The sequence below is a fragment of the Alternaria arbusti genome, assembly GCF_024043155.1.
Source record: "Alternaria arbusti strain BMP 1465 chromosome Unknown scaffold_32, whole genome shotgun sequence".
Lineage (NCBI taxonomy): Eukaryota > Fungi > Ascomycota > Dothideomycetes > Pleosporales > Pleosporaceae > Alternaria > Alternaria arbusti.
In genome coordinates, this window is record NW_026249972.1 from 115,282 (window position 1) to 136,311 (window position 21,030).

Here is a 21,030-nt window from a genome sequence, read left to right on the forward strand (position 1 = left end):
GGCCCTATTACTTGGCCTTGGTACCATCGTGGTATAGCGAGCTTGGAAGTTGAAAATTTCCCAGTAATCCCGCTAATATTCCGCCCCTAATGCGGTGCTATTGCCGTACAACAAGCATACTTGGCCAACCGGGTGGCGCCTGAGCGCAACAGTTTGCATGCAGAGCAGAAACCATGCATCGGGTCAGGAAGGTAGAGCATTTGCCTCGGTGCCATGGGGTAAGATTACCTGCAGGCGCTACTTATTTTGCGGAGAAGCCTGTATAGTATAAAGAGACCCAGTATTCCGGAAAGCTTGCGCATCGTTGCAAATCGGCCATCAAGTGGAGAGCTTTCCCGTTTTTCTGCTCCACACCTCCAGATCTTCTCCAGTCCTTGCCAGCGACACATTCAAGATGGCGGAGAAGAGTGAAGACATGGGCGCTGTGACGCACCAGCTGAGTGCAGTTGACGACGACATGAACAAGCATGCGAACGTCAAGGAGGCCAATGTAGCTTCAGTAGCTCTTAGTAAGTCAATATCATATCTGAGACAACGGGAAGAATGCGCTGACAGCATACAGCCGCTGCTATCGAGGCAGAGAAGCCGAAGCTATGGTCTCGGGGCATGATTCAGTTGTACATGATCATGGGCGTTGGGTACCTCGTCTCTACGCTCAACGGCTTCGACAGCTCCCTCATGGGATCCATCAACGCGATGAAAGCCTACCAGAACACCTTCGGGTTGACTGGCGAGGGATCCAGCACTGGCATCATCTTCATCATCTACAACCTTGGTCAAATCGCCGCCTTCCCCTTCTGTGGATTCCTTGCTGATGGCTACGGTCGCCGCATCTGCATCGCCGTCGGTTGCGCGCTTGTCTTGGTCGGAACCGCCGTTCAAGCCACAGCTCACGAGATGGGCCATTTCATTGCCGGTCGCTTCATCCTAGGATTCGGCGCATCTATCGCTTCTGCTGCTGGTCCCGCCTATACCGTCGAACTCGCGCATCCAGCCTACCGCGGAACCATGGCTGGTATGTACAACAACTTCTGGTGGGTCGGCAACATTCTGGCTGGATGGACCACGTACGGCACGAACCTCCACATGGGCAACTCTTCGTGGGCTTGGAGAATCCCAACAATCGTTCAGTGCATTCTGCCCACTATAGTTATGGGCTTGATCATGTTCTTCCCTGAGACGCCGCGTTGGCTGCTCGCCCACGACCGCAGGGAAGAGGCCATCGCCATCATGGCAAAGTACCACGGAAACGGCAACCCCAACTCTCCCATCGTCCAGCTCCAGCTACACGAGATCACCGAGGACTTTGCTGTCACTCGCAACGACAACCCGTGGTGGGACTTCCGTGAGCTAGGCAACACCAAGGCTGCACGCTACCGTCTGGCCATGGTCATCGCCATGGCTTTCTTCGGTCAATGGAGCGGTAACAACGTCGTCAGCTACTTCATGCCCGCCATGGTCAAAAACGCTGGAATTACTGGTAAGTTCTGAATATACAGATACGTCCAAGACAATCACTAACTTGTCAAGATCCCAACAAGCAACTTCTCATCAACGCCATCAACCCAATCTTCAGCATGTTGGCCGCCATCTACGGCGCCACCCTCCTCGACAGGCTCGGCCGACGAAAGATGCTCATGGGCGGTCTCTGGGGTGGCCTCTTCGCCTACGTCCTCCTCACAGCCTTCACCGCGACCGCCACCCCCGACAACAACCTCGCCTACGGCACCATCGTCTCCATCTACCTCTTCGGCATCTTCTTCGCCTGGGGCTGGACCCCCCTCCAAACCCTCTACGCCGTCGAATGTCTCGAAAACCGTACTCGCGCCAAGGGCTCCGGTCTCAACTTCCTTTTCCTCAACGTCGCCATGGTCGTCAACACCTACGGTATTTCCGTCGGTATCGAGAAGATTGGCTGGAAGTTGTATCTCGTGTATATTGTGTGGATTTGCATTGAGATTGCGCTTATCTTCTTCTTCTTTGTTGAGACGGCGGGCAAGACGCTCGAGGAGCTTAAGGAGATCTTTGAGGCGCCTAACCCGAGGAATGCTAGTTTGAAGAGGGCGAAGGTGGAGATTGATGAGTCGGGGCATATTCATAATGTGCATGAGTAGGGGTAGTTTAGGTGCTGGGTTGCGTTATGATTGAACGGAGCTTGAGTTGAATGTCATGATATTTGACGACGTGGGTCTCATCGTAAGAATCCAGTTGTTTGAACAATATCCATCTTTCAATCTGATAAAAACCGCGTGATTTTGCTTATCTCTTGATATTTGCCACCAGTATAGATGCTCGTGGCAAAGGTAAGAGTAAAGGTACTTTCTACTTACGTAGCAAGCTCTACAAGACGCTTTCTAAATGTTTACGAAGATCTGAAACAGTCATGTCGTATACAACAGCATCAATGCCCTTTATCAAGAACGCCTACTCCCGGATTGTATCAATCTTCCGCCACATTACTCCACCGTTTCATCTGCTCAGCCCATGCATTACCACCAATCAATCCCACTTCCCACACCTTCCTATTTGGTCTCCACACTGCCTGCACCATGCTTGCCACATCTCATACAACGCATCCGACCTGCTCAATCAGGGTACTCAAAACCTCCTCATGCAAAACTCCTTTGTTTGTTCCATCCCCAGGGAGGCACTAAACCCCCAACCTATCTATCCGTATCTGTTTGCACAAAAGAGGGTCCACGCCAGCATCCTCTCACGTGATGCATCTTTGCATGCACCCATTACTTTTTGTGACACCATTTCTTCTTCGCCTTCACGCCTCACATCACACCCATCACCCTGATCCTCCTCGCGGAGCATAACCACGATGCCGGCCAGTATCGGCCTAACAAACAGGGTAATCTCCAGATAAATAGGACCAACGTACTATCTGCCAGCCACACTGAACGATTTTTGTTTTGCACATTTGCTTTTCTTCACGATGTGCGGTGAAGCGTTGCCACGCGTTTGGTAACGAGGGACGATAGTCGATCGACATTGTCTCGGTAAGCGAGAGTGACAGAAAACGCTCCCCGAGAAAAAGAGAGCTGAACCGAAAGAAACAGTACGTTAGATTCAGCTCAGCGGCGGTTGGGGAACCATAGTTTGCGGTGCGACACTAAAGTTAGGATACGAACATGTGAGACTTGGCAGAGACGTGAGAGGATTACGACAGTGGCGTCTATCTTGCATGTTCCATCTTCTTGAGCAGGCGCAAAGGAACGAAAAACAAGATCACGTCCGAAAGCGTGCGACATGGGAAAATGTTGTTTGATGCATCGTCTTTTTAGGATTGTCTTGTTCCTTAGCTTCATGCCTTCTCCGCACTTTCATCTCAAGCCACCACGCACGTCTTTTCAGCTCCTTTATCCAATCTCCATTTCGTCTACCGCGGCTGCAGCTCGCTCTTTCCTAATGGCATCTTTCTTTGCTCGCCGTGCGGCTGCTCTTGACATGCCCTTGCCACTGCCGATCTTGCGGTATGCGTCCAAGGACATGCCTATGCGCTCCGCGGCTGCCATCTGGGCTTGTAGTGTCTTGTCTTCCGATGTGTCCATCTTGGGGTTAGCCACTTTTCTTTCTTTGCGTGCTTGCATCCTTGCGAGATTCTGGCGGGTGCGTTTGTCTAGACGAGGTTTAGTATGACGGTGAAGTGAACGTTTGAGGGTCTGTTGGAGAAACTTACTCATCTTCTTACCCATAGGGTCGGAATCGATGGCCATAGTTTGGTCGCCGTTGGCCTGCTGGACCGGGCCTGCATCTTGTTAGACTCGCTCACCCCGGTCGCACGTGCCAAAAGCAAGTGCTCGTAGGATCAATAGACGTTAGATCGTCATGTCCAGCACGTGACATACCACTTTCTAGGTCGGCTTGGGGCGTCGAGAAGGCGTCGCCCAAGACGTCGACTAACTCATCAGCCAATGCGCCCATCTTACGTCGGTCCTTTTGCTTTTTCTTCTTTGACTTGGTCGCAGGCGCCTGGCCGTTTGCTCGCCTCGGGGAAGCGCTTCGCTGGCTCGTCTGTGATTGGTCGCTGTCGCTTGCATCTGAAAATTGTTCCTCGTCGCCCAACCTGAATCCTGTGTTTGCGACAACGGGCGTGTTCGCAGCGGCAGCGTCTGCTTCGGGCAAGGTGGGCGCCATGTTGCTTTGTGGACTGCCGAATTGAGGATAATGCAGATGCAAAGGTTGGCTGGACATCAGAAAAGGTAAGAGCAAGGGATCGGCAGAAGGTTTATCCGGCGCATGTGATTTGTCCGTCGGTGTGTATTATCGAGTACCAATGCTGTGTCGCTCCATGCGCTCTATCATCTACCTCATCGTCCGCCTTTTGAGGAGTAAACTGTAAACTGCTATGCACAATGCCGCCCAGAACGCAATTGGAAAGAATGTAATGACGCGCAGGATTGACGGCCTAAAGTGTGAGGGAATATGGCCCCGCAGCGGGGATGAGAAGAGGAAGGTACAGTTAAGGAAATTCGTGAGTCGTGAATGCATGTCCAAGCACCCGTTCCGGCGGCCGACCAGGCCAGTCCTTTGCGCCCAACTCCAATGCCAAGCCCTGTCTAGCTCTTGATACCAACTCCAGTCCAAGCAAATGTGATGCGACGCTACTCGTCATCGTCAACAAAGAAACCCCAGAAGAGCACTTCCTCGTTCTCCCGGCCCCGCAGACAGCCGCCGTAGACGTCTGCGCACATCTCGATGGGCACCTCGAGCTTGATGCAACCGTTGCCGAGGAAGGTGAAGAGTAGCCACGAGTCGTATTCGGGGAAGGTGCCGTCGTCGTCAAACTTCCGGCTGCGTATGCCGCGGTTCTGTAACGAGGGTGTGGTGGGCAGGCGGAACGTGTGGTAGGGCAGCGTCTCCTCCGAGTCGGCGACGAAGAAGGCGTCGTTGAGGGCGAGTTCGACGGTGACGTGGGGCGGCGAGGGGGTCTCGGGCAGGCTCAGCGTGTCTTTGTGGAAGCGCAGGGTGCCGAAGCGCAGCTCCGTGGGCTGGCCGAGCAGGTCGAAGAGCTCGGTGGAGTAGAGGCGGAAGTAGCCATTGTGCAGGCTGCCCAGGTCGCTCTCGTCGTCGGCAGCGCGGCCGCTGAGCGAGAGGCTCTGCAGCTGGTCCTCGACGCGCTTGCCCTCGAGTTCGGCGGCGTCGAGCGACCGGCGGATGTACTTGGGTGTGTACTGGTTGCTGAGGTCCGAGATGGCCAGCCGGCAGGCCTCGCGCCGGATCTCGTCGCGCCGGGCGGTGCTCTTGGGTGTGCTCACGTCGTCGTTGGCGGCGGGGTCCTCGAGCGAGCGCAGCAGCCCCATCTCGAAGCCCTGGACGAGCTCCTCGAACTCGCGCATCACCCGGGCGAGGGGAGACGAGGCGAGCTGGGCGGGTTTGGCGTCGCGGGCGACTGCAGTGCTCTCCAGTACGGCCATTGGAGGCGTGCGCGGCCAGGACGTGGCTGCGGCGCAGGGTGGTGCGTGTTGGTAGGCGGCAGTTGCTGGACGCGGTGGACGCGGCGGACGAGGCTCCTGGGGGCGGAGAGGGGTGTGCAGCTCCGGCTGGCACAGCAGTCGAGGCAATTGCGGTCGGCCGTGTCGTCGTGGGCGTCGGGGGATCGGCCGTTAGTCGTGAGGGCAAGGCGCAAAACAACAACAACAGGACAGTGTCGCAGCAGACGGGCTAGTGCATCAGGAGACAAAGAAGGTCGGGACCTCGAGGGAGGGATCGAAGTTTTGCTCGCGGCTCCAAAGCCGCCAAGAGTGCTGGGTAGATGCTTCCCTCTTCCAGCCCACCGGCTAGCGCGACTGCATCCAATAGGTCAGGCCTGGCCCTCCACGGCGATGCGCTGCGAAGGGGCTTCAGCGTGCGACGGCCCAAGACCAACGCTGCCCCAGCGGTTAACCGTCGCCTATGCCCCATGGCGAGCGCTAACTCTTGCTTCTGCTCAACAGTCGCTGTGCGCGCGCCGCTTGTAGCAGACTGACCCAGCCCAGTCGCTCGCTCGACTTGATGCAACCTGCGAACCGCCCAGTCGGTATCCAATGAGACGCGACTGACCCGGACCTGTTATAAAGACTGGGGCGGCACTGAACGGCCCGAACATTCGAGACAACCGCTCAGCACTCACCAGCATGACCACCCGCCTCATACAGAGAAAAGACTAGACGGATCGTGCAGCCTACTCCAGATCTCATCAAGGGAAGAACATGCAACGTATTGATCCAACGTCAAAGTAGGCTCTGGGGTAGTTAATCATCTCATAGCATGCTAGATTGCAGTGAGCCTAGCCTACGACTAGCATAACACGACTACTGTAGGCTTGGCTTCGGCATGCCGATCTCTCACCCCACGCGGCTTCCCTGCCGCTGCCCTCATTCTTACTGTTGATTGTTGATGGTTCCTCATCCGGCCTGGCGCGCCTTCCACCGTCGCATCGCCACTTCCTCGACCACTCCTCGCCCACTCCTCGCCCTCTTCCCAGCCCAGCCTTCTTCGTCAGCAATCTATCCTCTGACCATCTCGTATTGATGACTGGTCATGGGCGCTCGTCGGCCTGCTTTCCTCGTGCGAACCATCACCATGTCTGCTCTCCTCACACCCCGTAATTGCACCAGGGAGCCCAGTCCACGCTCTCGGCTTTACACACGCCTGTCGGCACTTTGTACCTGCCTCGACGTCTTATGCGACCTCAGATGATGTACATGTGCAACCACGCTGCGACCTGGAACCCCCGCAATTCGCCATTTGCCGTCACTACGTCACTGCTGACCGTTCCCAGCGAACCCGTACAGACATAGAGCGTAGTCATAGCGGTGAGACATTTGCCTACATCCCGCGCCCGATTACTCCTCCTCGACATACACCTGCTCACCTGCCTGCACATCAATGCTCCATCCTTCGTGGAGCATCGACGCCGATCCAACATCGCCGCTTACCGTCAGATGGGGGCTCCAGACCGAGAAATCAGCCCACCTCCCTGGCTCCAGTCGTTCCTCCCCGCCTCTCCGGGCCTGCCTCGGCTTCTTACGTGATACTCCGGCCTACCAGGGTGCATGCCTAGACCGATGTGTCCGACGACACCAGGCAGGGCTGTCCGTGAGAAGTGCCTGAGGCATGCAGTCTGGCCTTGGTGGAATTCTTGAAGTCAATCTTTGTTCCACGTATACTGTCATGGAGGGCAGGTGAAGTGGTATATTACTTGCGATGACTTATGTTACTTTCTAAGAGAATGGTGAGTCTCATATGGTGGCATTGATGTCGAGATTCTCTTTTCGCACATCGTTCGTCGATTCCGGGTGGTACATCCAAGACATGCCGATCTGTTCGTTGTTTCACAGAATATGCAGCACCCTACAAAGTACTGTGCCCTCACTAAAACCTCTCTTTTGGTCACGGGTAGCTTGATAGTGTGCAGAGTCCCGGGTTATCGCGAGCCTCAGGAATGCAGGGGTCGTTGTGGCATTTATCTCATTCTTCGTCACTTCCACATTGCTCGCGACACCAAGTGGCGCGGGAGGAGGGGAGGAACTCAGGAGGACCAACGAGAAGGAACCAAGGTGAAGGAAGCCTACTCACCTACCAACACCATCACCCTTCGTTCTACACACCAACATTATCCACAAAGCTATCGTTAACGAACCCCTCTTTATCAAAATCTTAATATGAATTCAGTCTACGGTTTCATCAGGTATCCATCTCGCTCACCTGTTCGTCAAACTGCCAGTATGCCTTCCGCCAACGGTTCCGTTGCGCCCACACCGCGTTCACCTCCAATCGTCTCGTCCCCAACCTTCGCCGACGCGTCAAATTTCTCATCCAATCATAAAGGCAAAGGAAAGGCCCCCATGACCAACGACACGAGCAATGGCACTAGCAACGGCAACACCATTTGCCACAGCAAAGTCTACACTGCAAGCCACGACAACAGCAATGACACCAGCAATGACAACAGCAATGAAAACAGCAATGGTAACAGCAGCGGCAGTAGCAGCGGCAGTAGCAGCGGCAGTAGCAACGGCAACAGCAACGGCAACAGCAATGACTACACTCCAAGCTACGGTATCGGAAACTTGACGGAATACCTCATCGACGTCAAGACGCTCACCAAGCTCTGCGACCTCGGCGTATCAGAAGCCGCTCAGCTCGGAGCCTTTCTCACCGAGCGCTACAAATCCCTGAACGAAAAGCAAATCCGCCGCATGGCAGCCGCCACAAAGATCATTGACGAAGTCGAGACTATGAAAAAGGGACACAACGTTTTTGACGACAACGTCGTCAACCACTACGACCGCTTCGTCCGTGAACTGGAGGCAGCTGAGACCGCCATGTACGACGGTATCAAGGTAGCCATGTACACAGATGCCGCAAAGAGCGCAAAGCTGGCCCGAGAGAACTCCGAGCTTGCCAGGAATCTGCACAAAAAGATCGAGGGGTTGGAGGTTGAGTACAAGGCTAAGAGAGACGAGATTGTGGCTGCGAGGGATGAGATGATTGATATCTTGTACGGTGCTGTTATGCGGTGCATCCTGGTGGGTTCTGGTGCTGGCGTGGGTGAGAATGATAAGGGGAAGTTGTTGAGTTTGTTCAAGCGCTGAAGACACTGGGTTGGGGTAAGTGTTGTTGCTGCGAGGCTTATTTGGTATGGTAGTTTGGTTATACACTGCGAATCGTTTCGCTGCCTTGCGGCCGGTTACGAGCACACGCCGAAAATGCAGTAAGTAGTTCCGTAAGGCCCAGTCCTTTTTAATCGTGGTGAGGTTTCGTAGACGGGACTGTCGTTCCACCATAGGGATCATGCGACGATGCACTGGATTCGTCTGCCCATATTTATATTGATGCGTTCATCTTCCCAACAAACTGTTCGGCAGCGTCCCCAGGTTTTCGCTCATCGAGACGAGGCACTATCACATGATCAGGCTGGGCTAGTCTTATCAGGCTCAGCGCTGCTGCCTTTCTAAGCCACCACCATGCTGCCCCTCCAACAAGGCTCCGCCACGATTGAGAAAACGCAAAGTCATCATATAAAGCCTCTCTCTACGCACCAAATCGTCTCAGAGAGCGGCCAGTTTCTTTTTCACTCCACTACGAGCGATATTTCGATAATGTCGAGGATTAATTCACCTGGCCACCTGCCCGGGTAAGCTTCCGATCAAAAACACGACTGCGGTTCCTCATCACCAAGAATAGCATATCTAGCAGCTTGAGTCACCTCTGAATCAGCCGATACGAACCTGCCGGTACGTAGATGCATTGTTTGGTAATGAAACTCTAACGAAGCTGACATAAGAAGGTCAATATGGATGGTGCAGAACGCACGAAGTCGTGCGACGTCGAGCCGACGAAGCGGTATCGACACCAAGCCTTGGACACCTCCACTCGGCAAATCCGCCTCATCAAACTGCGTAGGGGTCAACCGGATCAGCCACAGTGCGACATATCAGTCTTTGATTTGGATAGCGCGCCACCTTTCCTGGCTCTTTCGTATACCTGGGGTCCGCCGTCGCCACAGTTCAATATATTGGTCAACGGCGAATATCTTAGCATCAGAGAAAATCTATTTCGATTCTTTCATGCCTATTTGTCGATCACAGATGAAATTTTCCAGCGGCGGCCTCCGATGAAATGGTCCTACCACTGGGATCCTAGGGGGGTCAAGTACTTTTGGATAGACCAAATCTGTATCGACCAGTCCAGCGTAGACGAGCGAAATCACCAGGTCGGATTGATGGCATCGATATATGCAACGAGCTATGGGACCATCATTTGGCTTGGATATATTCGCGGTTACCCCGATGCTCCGCTCTTGCTTGGCGATTCGACTAAACAGGACTACCATTATGCAATACGAGCCCTGGACTTAGCACAAGCTATAGAATTTGTATCAGAACAGGAATACTTTACTCGAGTCTGGATTGTGCAGGAAATTATCCGGTCGAGTCGGAGAAAGGTTCTATGCAGCCATCCCACCACCGGCCCGGTCTTCATGAGCTGGGATTACTTGTGCGCTATGGCTATTACCCATCCTGAAGATCTATCCTCGAGATCCGCAAAATATTTGCTGTCCGACCATGACCCCGAACCCCAGATGACTCTCAGATACGCCATCCAGACATTCAGCCAAAGTCGATGTCAAGATCCTCGCGATCACGTATACGGGTTGATGGGACTTGTGAAAGAACAAGAGCGACTTCAGATTGACTATGGAAAGTCACTTGAGGAAGTCTTACTCGATGTTATGACCATACTTTACGAGAGTTTCACACTTGGAGCGCCGCGCTCTCATGCTGATTATTACGACATAGTAGTGGACTTGGGGAAAACCTGGGGTATAATGTCTGCAAGCTTAAATGCCTTCTTATACGACACCTGGGCTAAGCCAACTCACGATTGGTATCATGACCTCGGTAGAGAGAGTTTTGACTATCCCCATGTCCATGCAATGGGCTTCCTCCCCAACGCTCTGAATCAGAGCATCGCATTGAAGAGGAAAGAATTACTTCCCTATGGCATAATGTTGGGACGAAATCCAAGCTACTTGGAGCTGAGTGAGTGGATACCAACAAAAGACTGCTGGTGGTATGAGGTCGACGGTATCACCTACGAGATATATGGCTTGATAAGCTCAACGTCTCCCTCCAAGAACACAGCGCCCGAGTATTATGGGAAAAGAGTAAGAAAGACCCGCGGAGATTGGAAAAGCTGGATAAACTTACCCTCTTGGGCAGATAGTCGGTTATTTCGAAGTGTGTGACACTTCATGCATATATGTCTACGCCACCACCTTGTTTCAAGGAAGTCTCCAATCACTCCAGAGCCTACGTTATTTCTAAGTTACCTGCTTTATGACTTGCTATTTCAATTCAGGCTATGGACCTGTTTAGACCTTCTTCTTCTCGATAAGTGCTGCAGTGCTGGGATTGAATTGATTACCGTATGCAGACAAAGGTTGTCCTAATTAGGACTATCAAGACTATAGCTATCTCTCGCGGCGGTGCTGGCTTCTAGTGATAGTAACAATTGGCGCCGCAGCCTCAGACATTATTACCCGTCGCAACACCCCAGAAGTAAGCCGCCCACGAGCCGACGACCAAAAACAAAAGCGCGACAAACAACGACAAGCTGATCTTCCTGTTCCTCTCACCAGCGGCACCACACTCAAACTCCCTCCTCCGCACATTGATAATTTCGCCCTTCCTAATGCGCTGGCTCCTAGTCCACTGGAGATGCCCGAGATCGCTCGTCCAGAAGCAGCCGACAAACATGCTCGCGGCGACTACCACTGAGCAAGCCGAAAGCACAACATATACAATTACCACGTTGTCGTAAGAGTTGTCGTCGCGATCTTGGATGACACCCGTGATGATACGGATGATAATTGACATGGCGTTGTTGACGGCGATCTTGACAGCGTAGCCGGAACCGAAGACTTCTTGATACCACATGGACGTGCGAATCGAGTCGATGATGACGGTCGGGCCAAACATGGATGCGACACCATAGATACCGAATGAAGCTGCGGTGCCAGCGTATGTTGGGCCCCATGTTGCCAGGCACATGGAGAGGAGCATGCCCAAGCCACAGACCAGCATCAGCGTAATGCGATTGCCCAGGATGTCTACGAAGATGCCGATGATTGGAACGAGGAAGAAGCCTAGATATTGTGCTAGGGAGGAGTACCAGCCGGCCTTGACAGCGTCCATGTCGAAGCGCTGCTCAGCGAACTCAGTTGCATTCTGAGCGAAGACCGAGGCGGTGCTGGTCTGGAAGAGAGAGAAAGCGACAATACTCCAGAAAGTCCATGGAAGTCGCAAAACCTTTCCAAACTCGAACTTCTTGTTGTTCTCCGTGAGCTGTTCGCCCGTCGCGGGATCAGCTGTACCGGTATACTTCTTCCCGCACCATCGCGTGAAGAACCAGTACAGGAGGGTAGTAACGTTCGTGAAAAGGTTCATGAACACAGCAACCCAGTACACCCAGCTGAAGTCGCCAGTGTTCTTCGCAATAACGTTCGCTGTGGCCTTTCCGACAAAAGATCCGATCTTGCCGATGCCGAGTTCGAAGCCCAGGGTCGATGCGAAGCCATTGGAGGGTGCGAACCAGGAGCTGAAGACCTTGTACTGCGCGACTTGCGTGGCTATATCGCCGAATGCCTGGACGATGGATCCGAAGATCATGAACTTGTACGAACGGACGGTCGTGGCGGCTGCGATAAAGATGGCACCGATGCTGTAAATGGCGTTACCCCAGAGCATGGCGCCTACAAAGATTCCTGTCAGCGTCGACATAGTTTGAGAGATGAGGGAAACGAACTGGCACCACCAATCCTATCGGTAACGAGACCGCTCACAAGGATCAGAGCGGTCTTCATAAAGTCCTCGCTGGCTTCCAGCACGGAGTACTGCGCGTTGTTGATATGCAATTCCTTTTCAATGTCAGCTAAGTATCCACAGCAGCAACCACGTAGTCCATACCTTTTTCACAGTACTCTTCATCGCACCAGTGACACCACTACTCCAATGCGACCCAAACCCCGTTGCCGTAACCAAAAGAATAGCAATAAGCTTCATCTTCAGCGGAATCGCCTCGCTCTTATCGCTGCCACCCCGCCCATCAGACGACGCATCACTACAAGCAACCACCTCTCCAACCTTCTTCTCAGACTCAGTCGGCCTCTGGCCTTCATTGTCTACCGACCTCACAGAATCGGGTCGTCCAGCCATCGTCCCTCCTTATTACACTTATCAGTTGAAAGATGATCTGATAAAAAAGAGCGTTGTCCCTGCGTTAAGACGGCGCCTACGATCCATTTTAGTACTGCCGAACGGGAAAGGAAAATCTCGACATGGCTCCGCTTCAGGGCGAAGACTGGTCCCTTTGCGGGCCGTTTTGGCTTGGTAGCATCAAGTTGTAGGTTGGGTCCACTGTGTGAGACTGTGCGTCTTCGTATACGCCGAAGGGCTGATACCACCGGGAGATTACCGTGATGGGTGCGATGTCGCATTGTTGGGTTTGTGCATCGGTCACATTGTGGTATTGATGAGTTTTTAATTAGGGACGGTCCTGGTCGTTGATTGAACTGCAAGGGCTTTGGCCACGTGTCTTTTTCGACTCTTGTTCATGTCTGAACTTCCCAGGAGTCGCGGTCGTAATTCTGTATGCGGGAAGTTCGACGCTCACCGGTTCACTACGCCAAGCCCAAGAAGGAAAGGTGCAGAACAGAAACTTTTATCAGATCATCTTATCAGGCCTAAGATTAGATCCAGCCCCCAAAGAACCAACGCTACCTAGGTACCAAGTCATCGTGGGTCACCGGGAGAACGCTTATCATTCTACCTGAAGTCCATGTGTACAGTCTCTAGAAAGCTTCCCTGCCCAAATCTTCCATCATGTCCGAGCACAAACAACCTCAAACCCCACAGGCGGCAGCAGCGCAGGAGCCTGGGAACAATTCGGCGTCGCCCTCACTCACATCCAACCACCAAAACAGCATACCCTACGTCCGTTGTGGTGAAATGCCCCCTGATCCCTCCTAAAAAGTTGCTGGTCCTGTGCGACCAGGTAGATTTGCGATCTACAGCGCGCCGTTTGAATCCTTCGGACAAGCAAGTCTGTACTGTGGTTGTGCAGAAGTGCTATTTAGGGTATGTGTATTTGGTGCATGGAGTGAGTGGGGTGTTTCTGATCTAGGCTCGTGACGGTGAGGAGAAGCGTGGGATGAAGCTTTTCTGCTGTGTCTGAGCCGGTGAGAGTAGACTGTTCTGATTGCGCGCTCTTGACGTGGTCAGTCGTCGTTCATGGTGAGCCGCAATGCTGTGCAGTCGCTCTCTGGTGTGGGAGTTGTCGGAAGGGTGCGCGCAACGCATCTGTGCGATCACTTTACAAAAAGCTTGGCAGGCGTACCATGGAACGTGACAACTTCGATGGGCTCGGTACACTGAAAATCACGCGCACGAAAGAGAGAAACCTGTTTATTGGAAATTCAGTCCAATGGATTCGCTATGAATGCCTCAAAGCCTGATAGGCTCAAGTGTGGTATACGCCTTCCAGCGCCAAACGCCTTGCCAATGCCCATCCTTCCACTGCTCATGCTCGTATCATAGAGACATACTAGCAATGCCACTAGCATAGTGCCACTGTTTACCTCTAGCTTGCGCCTCCGTCTAGTCCAAATCCTACAAGTGACGAGGCGGAAGTCCTCCATATGTCATGTGCTCAAACGGATCGCTGGCGAGAACAACCTAAACCTCGCCTCTCAGCTTCCTCTCAATCTCGTCCCTCAAGTTGACGAGATCTTGCTCTGTCGCCTCGAACTCCAATCCTTGCTTGACCCACTGCTCTGCCTCGTCCAGTCTGCCCATCTCGAGCAGACACTTGCCCCGCCTCCACCAGCCCTTGGCGTTGCCCACCTTCTTCATCTCCACACTAGCCTCTGCGTCGACTGCGCCCTCTGCCCAGTTCTTGAGTGCCATGTTTGCTTGTGCGCGGTTGCTGAGCAGTCCAGAGACCTCTTCCCTCACGAGACCTGAGGGCTCCCATGCTGGACGCGCGAGCGCCATGTCGATTGCGAGGGTGTAGAGCTTGCCCGCCTCTTCGGGCTTTCCTTTCCTGAACTCGGCGTTGCCCGACTCGCGCAGCTTGTTGATCTGGGCGGAGCGCTTGGGGTTGACGGGTACAGGCGGCGGCGGCGTGCCTGTGGGGGTTTCGACGTGCAGGAGGTTTCTGTGGAGGTTGTTCAGGGCGTCGAGCTCGGTCTGGAGGGCGTTGCTGGTGCTTTGAGATGCGGTGATGGTGCTGGTTTGCGGGTCCATCTCGAGAGGGAGGAGCGTGAACGTGTCTGGTGACTCCATGATTGATGTGTGCTTGATGTATGTTGGAGTGGGACGTTTATGGGGCCGTAGCGATATGTGCGTGGGTAGAGGACAGGTTGGCGCAAGTCGTGGTTTGGTGGAGGGCCATGAGGACAGTTGGATAATTCCCCGGCAGTGTTATCGATAAGCCGGAATGCGCGCTAACACGTGTCTTGTCGCTTTCATCCAACCTCACTCTCTCATCACCTCCGACTGCCACCCATCACTCTCATCTCCATTAGTCTCAGACATTTTTAATAGGTCGTCGGAGATATGGCGCGAACACATTAATCTGAGGCTCTACGGCCGCAGTATTGCGATTCAACAACGCGTCCTTCGTCTGTTGACATCATCCACGCGTGCTCCTTCCGGACTTCTTATTGTCAAGCTTCGTTCTCGAAACATACTAGAAAGCCTACTTCGACCTGAGGGGAAGTCAATAAATGTGTTGTTCATATCAGAGGAACAAACAAGACATTCCACAATATCGGGCAGTCATGTGTTGACACAACTACCCGCGTACATGTGAGTTGACCCCGAATGAGATACTGGTAACTTGTTGTCTCTGGCACCAGTAAGCATCGCATCTTGTCATGAATCTTTTCCCTCCTACATAAGGACCGCTAGGGCAATCGTTGTACTAATCGTCATCTTGATCTGATACGGACTTTGAGGCAGCCAAATCATGCATGTGGATTCTGCTAGGTCACTTCCTTCGTGCGACCTAAAGATAATTAGGTATATTCGCTTTCACGTCAATGCGTCTATGGCTCGCGTTGCCTGGAGCACGCTTTCTCTCAGCAGTTCTTCCTAATACACATCGCCGAGACCGCATGTTTTTCACTTTGCTTGTCTAATTAAATTATCAATGCGCACGAGCTCTCCTCCTTTCAGCGTCGTCCCGCGGCTGTCTGGTTCTCTACCTGGGTAATGGCTTGCTGAGAAGCACGTGAACACGCGCACTTTCCTCCATAGCTGAACCACCCCCCGGCCCCACCAACTTCCTTCCCTCACCCCACCTCACCTCACCACAGGCTCAACACCAGCGACCGCGACAGCCTGCGCACGCACAGCATGGCGAGATACACGGTCACCGTCGCAGGCGGAGAGCGCAGAGCGAGCTTACTCATTGTGCTCTCGCCGTCTCAGCTCTGCTCAGCCTTACGCGACAGGGTCAAGTCGCGCCTGCCAGATCTGGGTCTCACCGCCGCGAAGGGAGCTCAGATCACACTACACCTGAACACAGAAGATGGACCAATGCTGGATGTCGAGGATCTCCTGTCTGACGTTCTACCCAACGCCGAAGAGACCGTCTATGCAGTCGTCCATGTAAGTTGCCAAGAAATGCTCACATTCGGTCACTACTAACTTCTTCCAGCCGCACGATGAGCAGCCTGGTCCGTCACTACCATTAAGACTATCTGCGTCTGACGGAACGACAAAGACGCTACGCGTTCGCGTTATCACTCCAGAGTTGGCCCAGTCCAACTCTGCAACCATCCCCCCAATACCGACGCACGTTTCGACCAAATGCACTCTGAAACAGTTGAAAGGCCTCGTCCAAGAGCATTTGGGTTTCCCCGCCGAGGACGGCGACTGCTCTGCGCTAGAGTGCAACTGCAGCCTTGCTCGACAGATCGACAACAATGCCGTCTTGAACGTCAACGGATCTGGAGACCGCGACGCCCTCCATACAGTCATCCTCGTCCACTCTAACAACATAGTGGTCGCCATACCAGTCGATAACATTACGCTTAGTACTATCCGGCAGGCGACGAAGGCGTATATGGAGCACACGCAGAACCAAGACTTGACCAACAAACTCATAAATTTCGTCAGTGGTGTTGAAGACGCAAGCAGCCGGACCTCTGGAGACAAAAGATATCTCAAAGCCCCAGTCATGGCCATCTGCTCGAAGAAATGCCACTCCCATCGCCAAGATCGAGAGCGTACTGTCGACGACGAAGAAGATCGCGTAGCCCAGCGAAATTTAGTTGTCGACGTGCACACATCAGAGTGTCCACTCGAGATCACTGCACACAACGCTGATATCACGATCGAGGCCGCCGGATTAGAAGATTGCGCCGTCAATGGTATACTCAACATCTACGCCGTACAGCGATGGACACTCGGCCGCAACGAGCGTACTGATCAAGGCAAAGCTGGTATCTTCAAGGAGTCGGAAGCTTGGAAGCATCATATCGGTCAAACTGACCGTGGACTAGCCAGCCTGCTGTCCACATTGCGCGTGTTCACTGATCTCACCGCGAATAGCAGCATGGATGACGAGCGACGGGACGCTCTGATTCATATGATTGATGTCTTGACACACTTTCCTCCCGCCATTCGAGCTGCACACATCCTCATGCGCGGCGAGACTCCGTGTCTTCCGGAACGTGCTGCGCTGGCACAGTGTCTTTATGAGGTTCTTAAGAATGTTGTCCCGCTGCAAACTATTCGTTCCGATACACAGCGGCTTTTCGAAGGCTCTCGTCTGCTATTCGGTCTCATAATGGAGAAAGCCAAGCAGATGAAGATCGCCAATGAGAACGCCGACCTACCGTATATTGGTATGAAGGTTTACGACCTGAGAAACTTGACCACGATGCAGCCCGTATTGTCACAGTCGGTGCAGACAACATCCGGTCTTGTCGATGCTGGGTTCCACGAGGCTTTTGCTGAACAAGGGCTTTTGTGCTGGACGAATGGTGATAGTTCAAAGAGAACATCAACAGTCGACCGAACCTGGGACCGAATCGCCAAAGTTTCCGGCGGTACCAAGACCCAAGTCCTAGTCTTCAACTCCGATGCCGCCAGGTCCAGCTCTCGCTATATGGACGGTGGTGATGTCAACAAGATCATTTCGCCCGCGGAGTACGTTGATCTCACATATCTGGCCAACCTCTGCAGTCGTAATCAACTGAGTGTCACACCACCAGCTAGTCTCGCTTCTGCCTCCGCTCCCGTCTTGACTTTGGACAGAAACGGCTTTCTTGCTGTGTACGTGGGACGCGCCGCTTGTGCTGAGGCCGGGAGGGATATTCTCATGTTTCGGCCGAGATCTGTCTATGAAGAAGAAGAAGCAGTGGACGTTTCGATCATCACCCAGTTATTGGAGCCAATCCTCACTCAGCGCAGGGCTGACGGCACCATTGTCTTTGAGGCTTACGGTGATCAGCATCGCAAGCTGACAACTCCGGATGAGATAACCATGATATGCGTCGACCTAAGCCGAAGCATGGCTCATCGTTGTGGTTTTGTCGATATAGAGCATAGCGAAGATGCCGAGGAAGAACTTCAACAACAGGTGCGCTCGACTACAGATACTGCTCCGCCGCTACCAGTCGAAAACCCTGCTTTCGATTTACCCGAACCAGACGAGCTCAAGGAGTACCTAAGATCGCACGAATCGTACGACGACTTCCTTGCTATTGTCAACACAGGCAAAGACGACTATCATCGCCGACAGAACGCCGAGAAGGTGCTACAGATCCTCCAGCAACTGCACGAGCAGCAGATAGACTCCAAACGGGAAGAGCTAGGGAAACTTCGGCAGCAAGCAAGTCAACAGTGGTTGCGCAATCGATCGGAACACATCGATCGCGAAATCAATGTTCTCAGCAATCGGTCCCTGCGCCTGCAAAAGTATAAGAGTCTGCTATGTGCATGGCTAATTGCCTGCCTTGGCAATACTCTCGTGTCCGACCCGTTGACTTGGAAGCCGGGCGACATCATTCCGAATGTCTACAAAGAAATCCAGGCCACTGATCAACCCCGATTTGAGGTGCCGCGCGAATACTGCTGTCCTATCAGCAATGATGTAATGCAGAATCCTGTGATTACGGTTGACAATCACATCTACGAGCGTAAAGAGATTGAACGATGGCTTCGGACTAACGAGCGTTCGCCTTTGACGAACCTGATTCTTTCCAGCAACGACCTGCGCCCCAATATACAGATGCAGGAGCAGATCACCGCATATTTGGACTGCTCAGATATCGTGGCAAGACATGTGCAGAGTCCCAGGACACGAGCCTCTTCCCGTACAACCCGCGTCACTTTGAGATCACCACTGGAGACACACTCGATGCATTTGCCATTTAATCTGACGGCGATAGAGCTGTGGGAAATTGCTTTTCGTTTGACTAAAGGTCGCTACCCGAGCTATGAGCTACGGCATCGGAATGCACAGGTCCCGGCTACCTCGGAACCCATCGAAACTATCATCAACGCAGCCCACGAAGTATTCATCACACCTCTAGAGCGAAAGCCGTCAACTGACAGCAACAACGTGGAAGAGCTATGCCTCGTCAAGATATATCGCGGCTCTAGCTTTGACGACCCCGTTGTATCATATTGGGTACCAAAGCAGACCACCAAATCTGTAGCATCCGCTGCTTTCCGATACTACCGCCAGAGGTTCATGGAGAGATCGATGTCCGCCGTAGAGAAACCTCTGGCTTTCTGGACCTGTATGCGAGATGCTGGCGACAATGGTTGGCGTGGTACAACAATACACAACCATTGGGGAAGAATCTCATTGTATCTCAACGGGGCAAGCTCTACAGGAATACTATCGAACGAGAGCTGCGTGGATAAGCTCGTCGATGACGAGAACTCGGAGAGCGCCGATGATGAAGACACAACAGGAAACCGTCCTTTGGTTCTCAAGTTGTGTCTACGGAGCGCCGGAAGCTCCAGCAAGAAGCGCGTTTCGCTGACCCGCTTGGACGTCGTGAAGCAGATGTTTGATGCCTATATAAATCGTCTACTGGCATACAATTTCCAGACGCATCTTGGATTGATCACGTTCAGCACCAGACCCTCACTGTCGCAGGAAATCACTCACGCAGTTGAAGAATTTCGTCACAAACTCAACAACTTGAAAGCCTCCGGTGATACGGCTATTTGGGATAGTATTGCTCTCGCACAAGATCAACTTCAGGAGTACGCCAAGCAATACCCAACTGCGAAGCTGAGAATCATATGCATCTCTGACGGGGAGGAGAATCGATCGAAGAACAAGGGTTATATCCTACCCGCGAGCTTACTGCGTAATGGCATTGTACTCGACTCGTTTTGTTTGGGGAAGGGGATCGACAATGCTGATCTCAAGGGAATTTCGTTTTTGACTGGAGGGTATGTCTTCCAACCAAAGAGTCTCGAAGAAGCTATGGCGATATGTGAGATGGAGCCCGTACTCTCCTTATTCGAGCGTCCAGATAAGTCGCTCAATGGTTCTGTTCATCTCCGCAATTATCTCACAAACCCGGGCTATTACAGCTTCCGTATGGCTGAGTATATGGGTAAGGTCGAGCATGTCAGCCGCGACGAGTTCCCGGATCGCAAGCAGCATCCACAGCTTGCAGAGTCATTTGTGGAGCTAGGCCTCTTCAACCGAAGTTCATCCATCAGTCGTACCGACAGCAATGTGCGTCTGAGCAGGATCCATAACGAAATTCGTAACTCGGGCGCCAAGCCGCACCCGCACTACGACATCTTCATCTGCGAATCCAATATGGGGCTCTGGAAGATCGTCATGCAGGGTGAGTCGACTGTTATCTCATTCCCCAAGAGACTATCTCCTCTCTGCATCTGCATGCGTACTGACTTACATAGGACCTCCCGACAGTACGTACTCTGGTGGTACTTTTCTCCTTTACTTGGAGATGGGCGACAAATACCCGATGTCACCACCCGAAGCACGCTTCATTACGTCCATCTACCATCCAAACATCAACCGTCATGGACGCATCTGCCATTCGATTCTAGACCGCAACTGGACACTAGACACTTCTACCAAAGACGTGATCGATACAATCTACTCGCTTCTGCTCGTGCCGGAGTTCAGCGACCCCATCAACACCGTCGTCACTCTCAATTATCACTGGGACGAGGTGCAGTTCAAAGAGGAGGCGCAGCGCCACATCGAGAAGCATGCAAGCAAGAGCAGGGCAACTTGGCGTAGCGAAATTGTGGGCTAGGCTGGAAGGTGAGGAGACGTTCGCGGGATAGCAGAGGATATGTCTGGGGGCGGAGAAGGAAAAGTTGTCGAGCGCATGTAGCAACTGAGATTTGTTGCAGTGTAGCTATGAAATCAAGAACGACATAGTTCGTCGTTCACCTCTAAGTTGTCAAGATCTTGATGACTGTGTTCGTGTCACGTCGACGTCGCTGAATGAGCAGCCAGCCC

At 53.0% G+C, this 21,030-nt stretch overlaps 7 protein-coding genes across 7 annotated transcripts; 3 read left to right on the forward strand and 4 right to left on the reverse strand.

Annotated features, from left to right (window-relative positions):
* Positions 1 to 394: 394 nt before the first annotated feature.
* J4E86_011303 (uncharacterized protein) lies at positions 395 to 2,114 on the forward strand (the record flags this gene model as incomplete). The annotated part of the gene is made up of 3 exons (XM_051451796.1): positions 395 to 509; positions 563 to 1,480; positions 1,531 to 2,114. The coding sequence occupies 3 exons, from the start codon at positions 395 to 397 to the stop codon at positions 2,112 to 2,114; spliced, it is 1,617 nt and encodes a 538-aa protein (XP_051297053.1).
* Positions 2,115 to 3,365: 1,251 nt separating this feature from the next.
* Positions 3,366 to 4,143, reverse strand: J4E86_011304 (uncharacterized protein; the record flags this gene model as incomplete). The annotated part of the gene is made up of 3 exons (XM_051451797.1): positions 3,366 to 3,625; positions 3,686 to 3,754; positions 3,855 to 4,143. The coding sequence occupies 3 exons, from the start codon at positions 4,141 to 4,143 to the stop codon at positions 3,366 to 3,368; spliced, it is 618 nt and encodes a 205-aa protein (XP_051297054.1).
* A 467-nt stretch (positions 4,144 to 4,610) lies between these two features.
* On the reverse strand, positions 4,611 to 5,423 carry J4E86_011305 (uncharacterized protein; the record flags this gene model as incomplete). Its single annotated transcript, XM_051451798.1, has 1 exon — positions 4,611 to 5,423. The coding sequence occupies one exon, from the start codon at positions 5,421 to 5,423 to the stop codon at positions 4,611 to 4,613; it is 813 nt and encodes a 270-aa protein (XP_051297055.1).
* A 2,292-nt stretch (positions 5,424 to 7,715) lies between these two features.
* Positions 7,716 to 8,585, forward strand: J4E86_011306 (uncharacterized protein; the record flags this gene model as incomplete). The annotated part of the gene is made up of 1 exon (XM_051451799.1): positions 7,716 to 8,585. The coding sequence occupies one exon, from the start codon at positions 7,716 to 7,718 to the stop codon at positions 8,583 to 8,585; it is 870 nt and encodes a 289-aa protein (XP_051297056.1).
* A 2,436-nt stretch (positions 8,586 to 11,021) lies between these two features.
* J4E86_011307 (uncharacterized protein) lies at positions 11,022 to 12,710 on the reverse strand (the record flags this gene model as incomplete). The annotated part of the gene is made up of 3 exons (XM_051451800.1): positions 11,022 to 12,247; positions 12,301 to 12,412; positions 12,462 to 12,710. 3 exons carry the CDS (start codon positions 12,708 to 12,710, stop codon positions 11,022 to 11,024), a joined length of 1,587 nt encoding a protein of 528 aa, XP_051297057.1.
* A 1,518-nt stretch (positions 12,711 to 14,228) lies between these two features.
* Positions 14,229 to 14,837, reverse strand: J4E86_011308 (uncharacterized protein; the record flags this gene model as incomplete). Its single annotated transcript, XM_051451801.1, has 1 exon — positions 14,229 to 14,837. One exon carries the CDS (start codon positions 14,835 to 14,837, stop codon positions 14,229 to 14,231), a length of 609 nt encoding a protein of 202 aa, XP_051297058.1.
* Positions 14,838 to 15,911: 1,074 nt separating this feature from the next.
* On the forward strand, positions 15,912 to 20,821 carry J4E86_011309 (uncharacterized protein; the record flags this gene model as incomplete). The annotated part of the gene is made up of 3 exons (XM_051451802.1): positions 15,912 to 16,166; positions 16,216 to 20,383; positions 20,457 to 20,821. The coding sequence occupies 3 exons, from the start codon at positions 15,912 to 15,914 to the stop codon at positions 20,819 to 20,821; spliced, it is 4,788 nt and encodes a 1,595-aa protein (XP_051297059.1).
* Between the last annotated feature and the right edge of the window lie 209 nt (positions 20,822 to 21,030).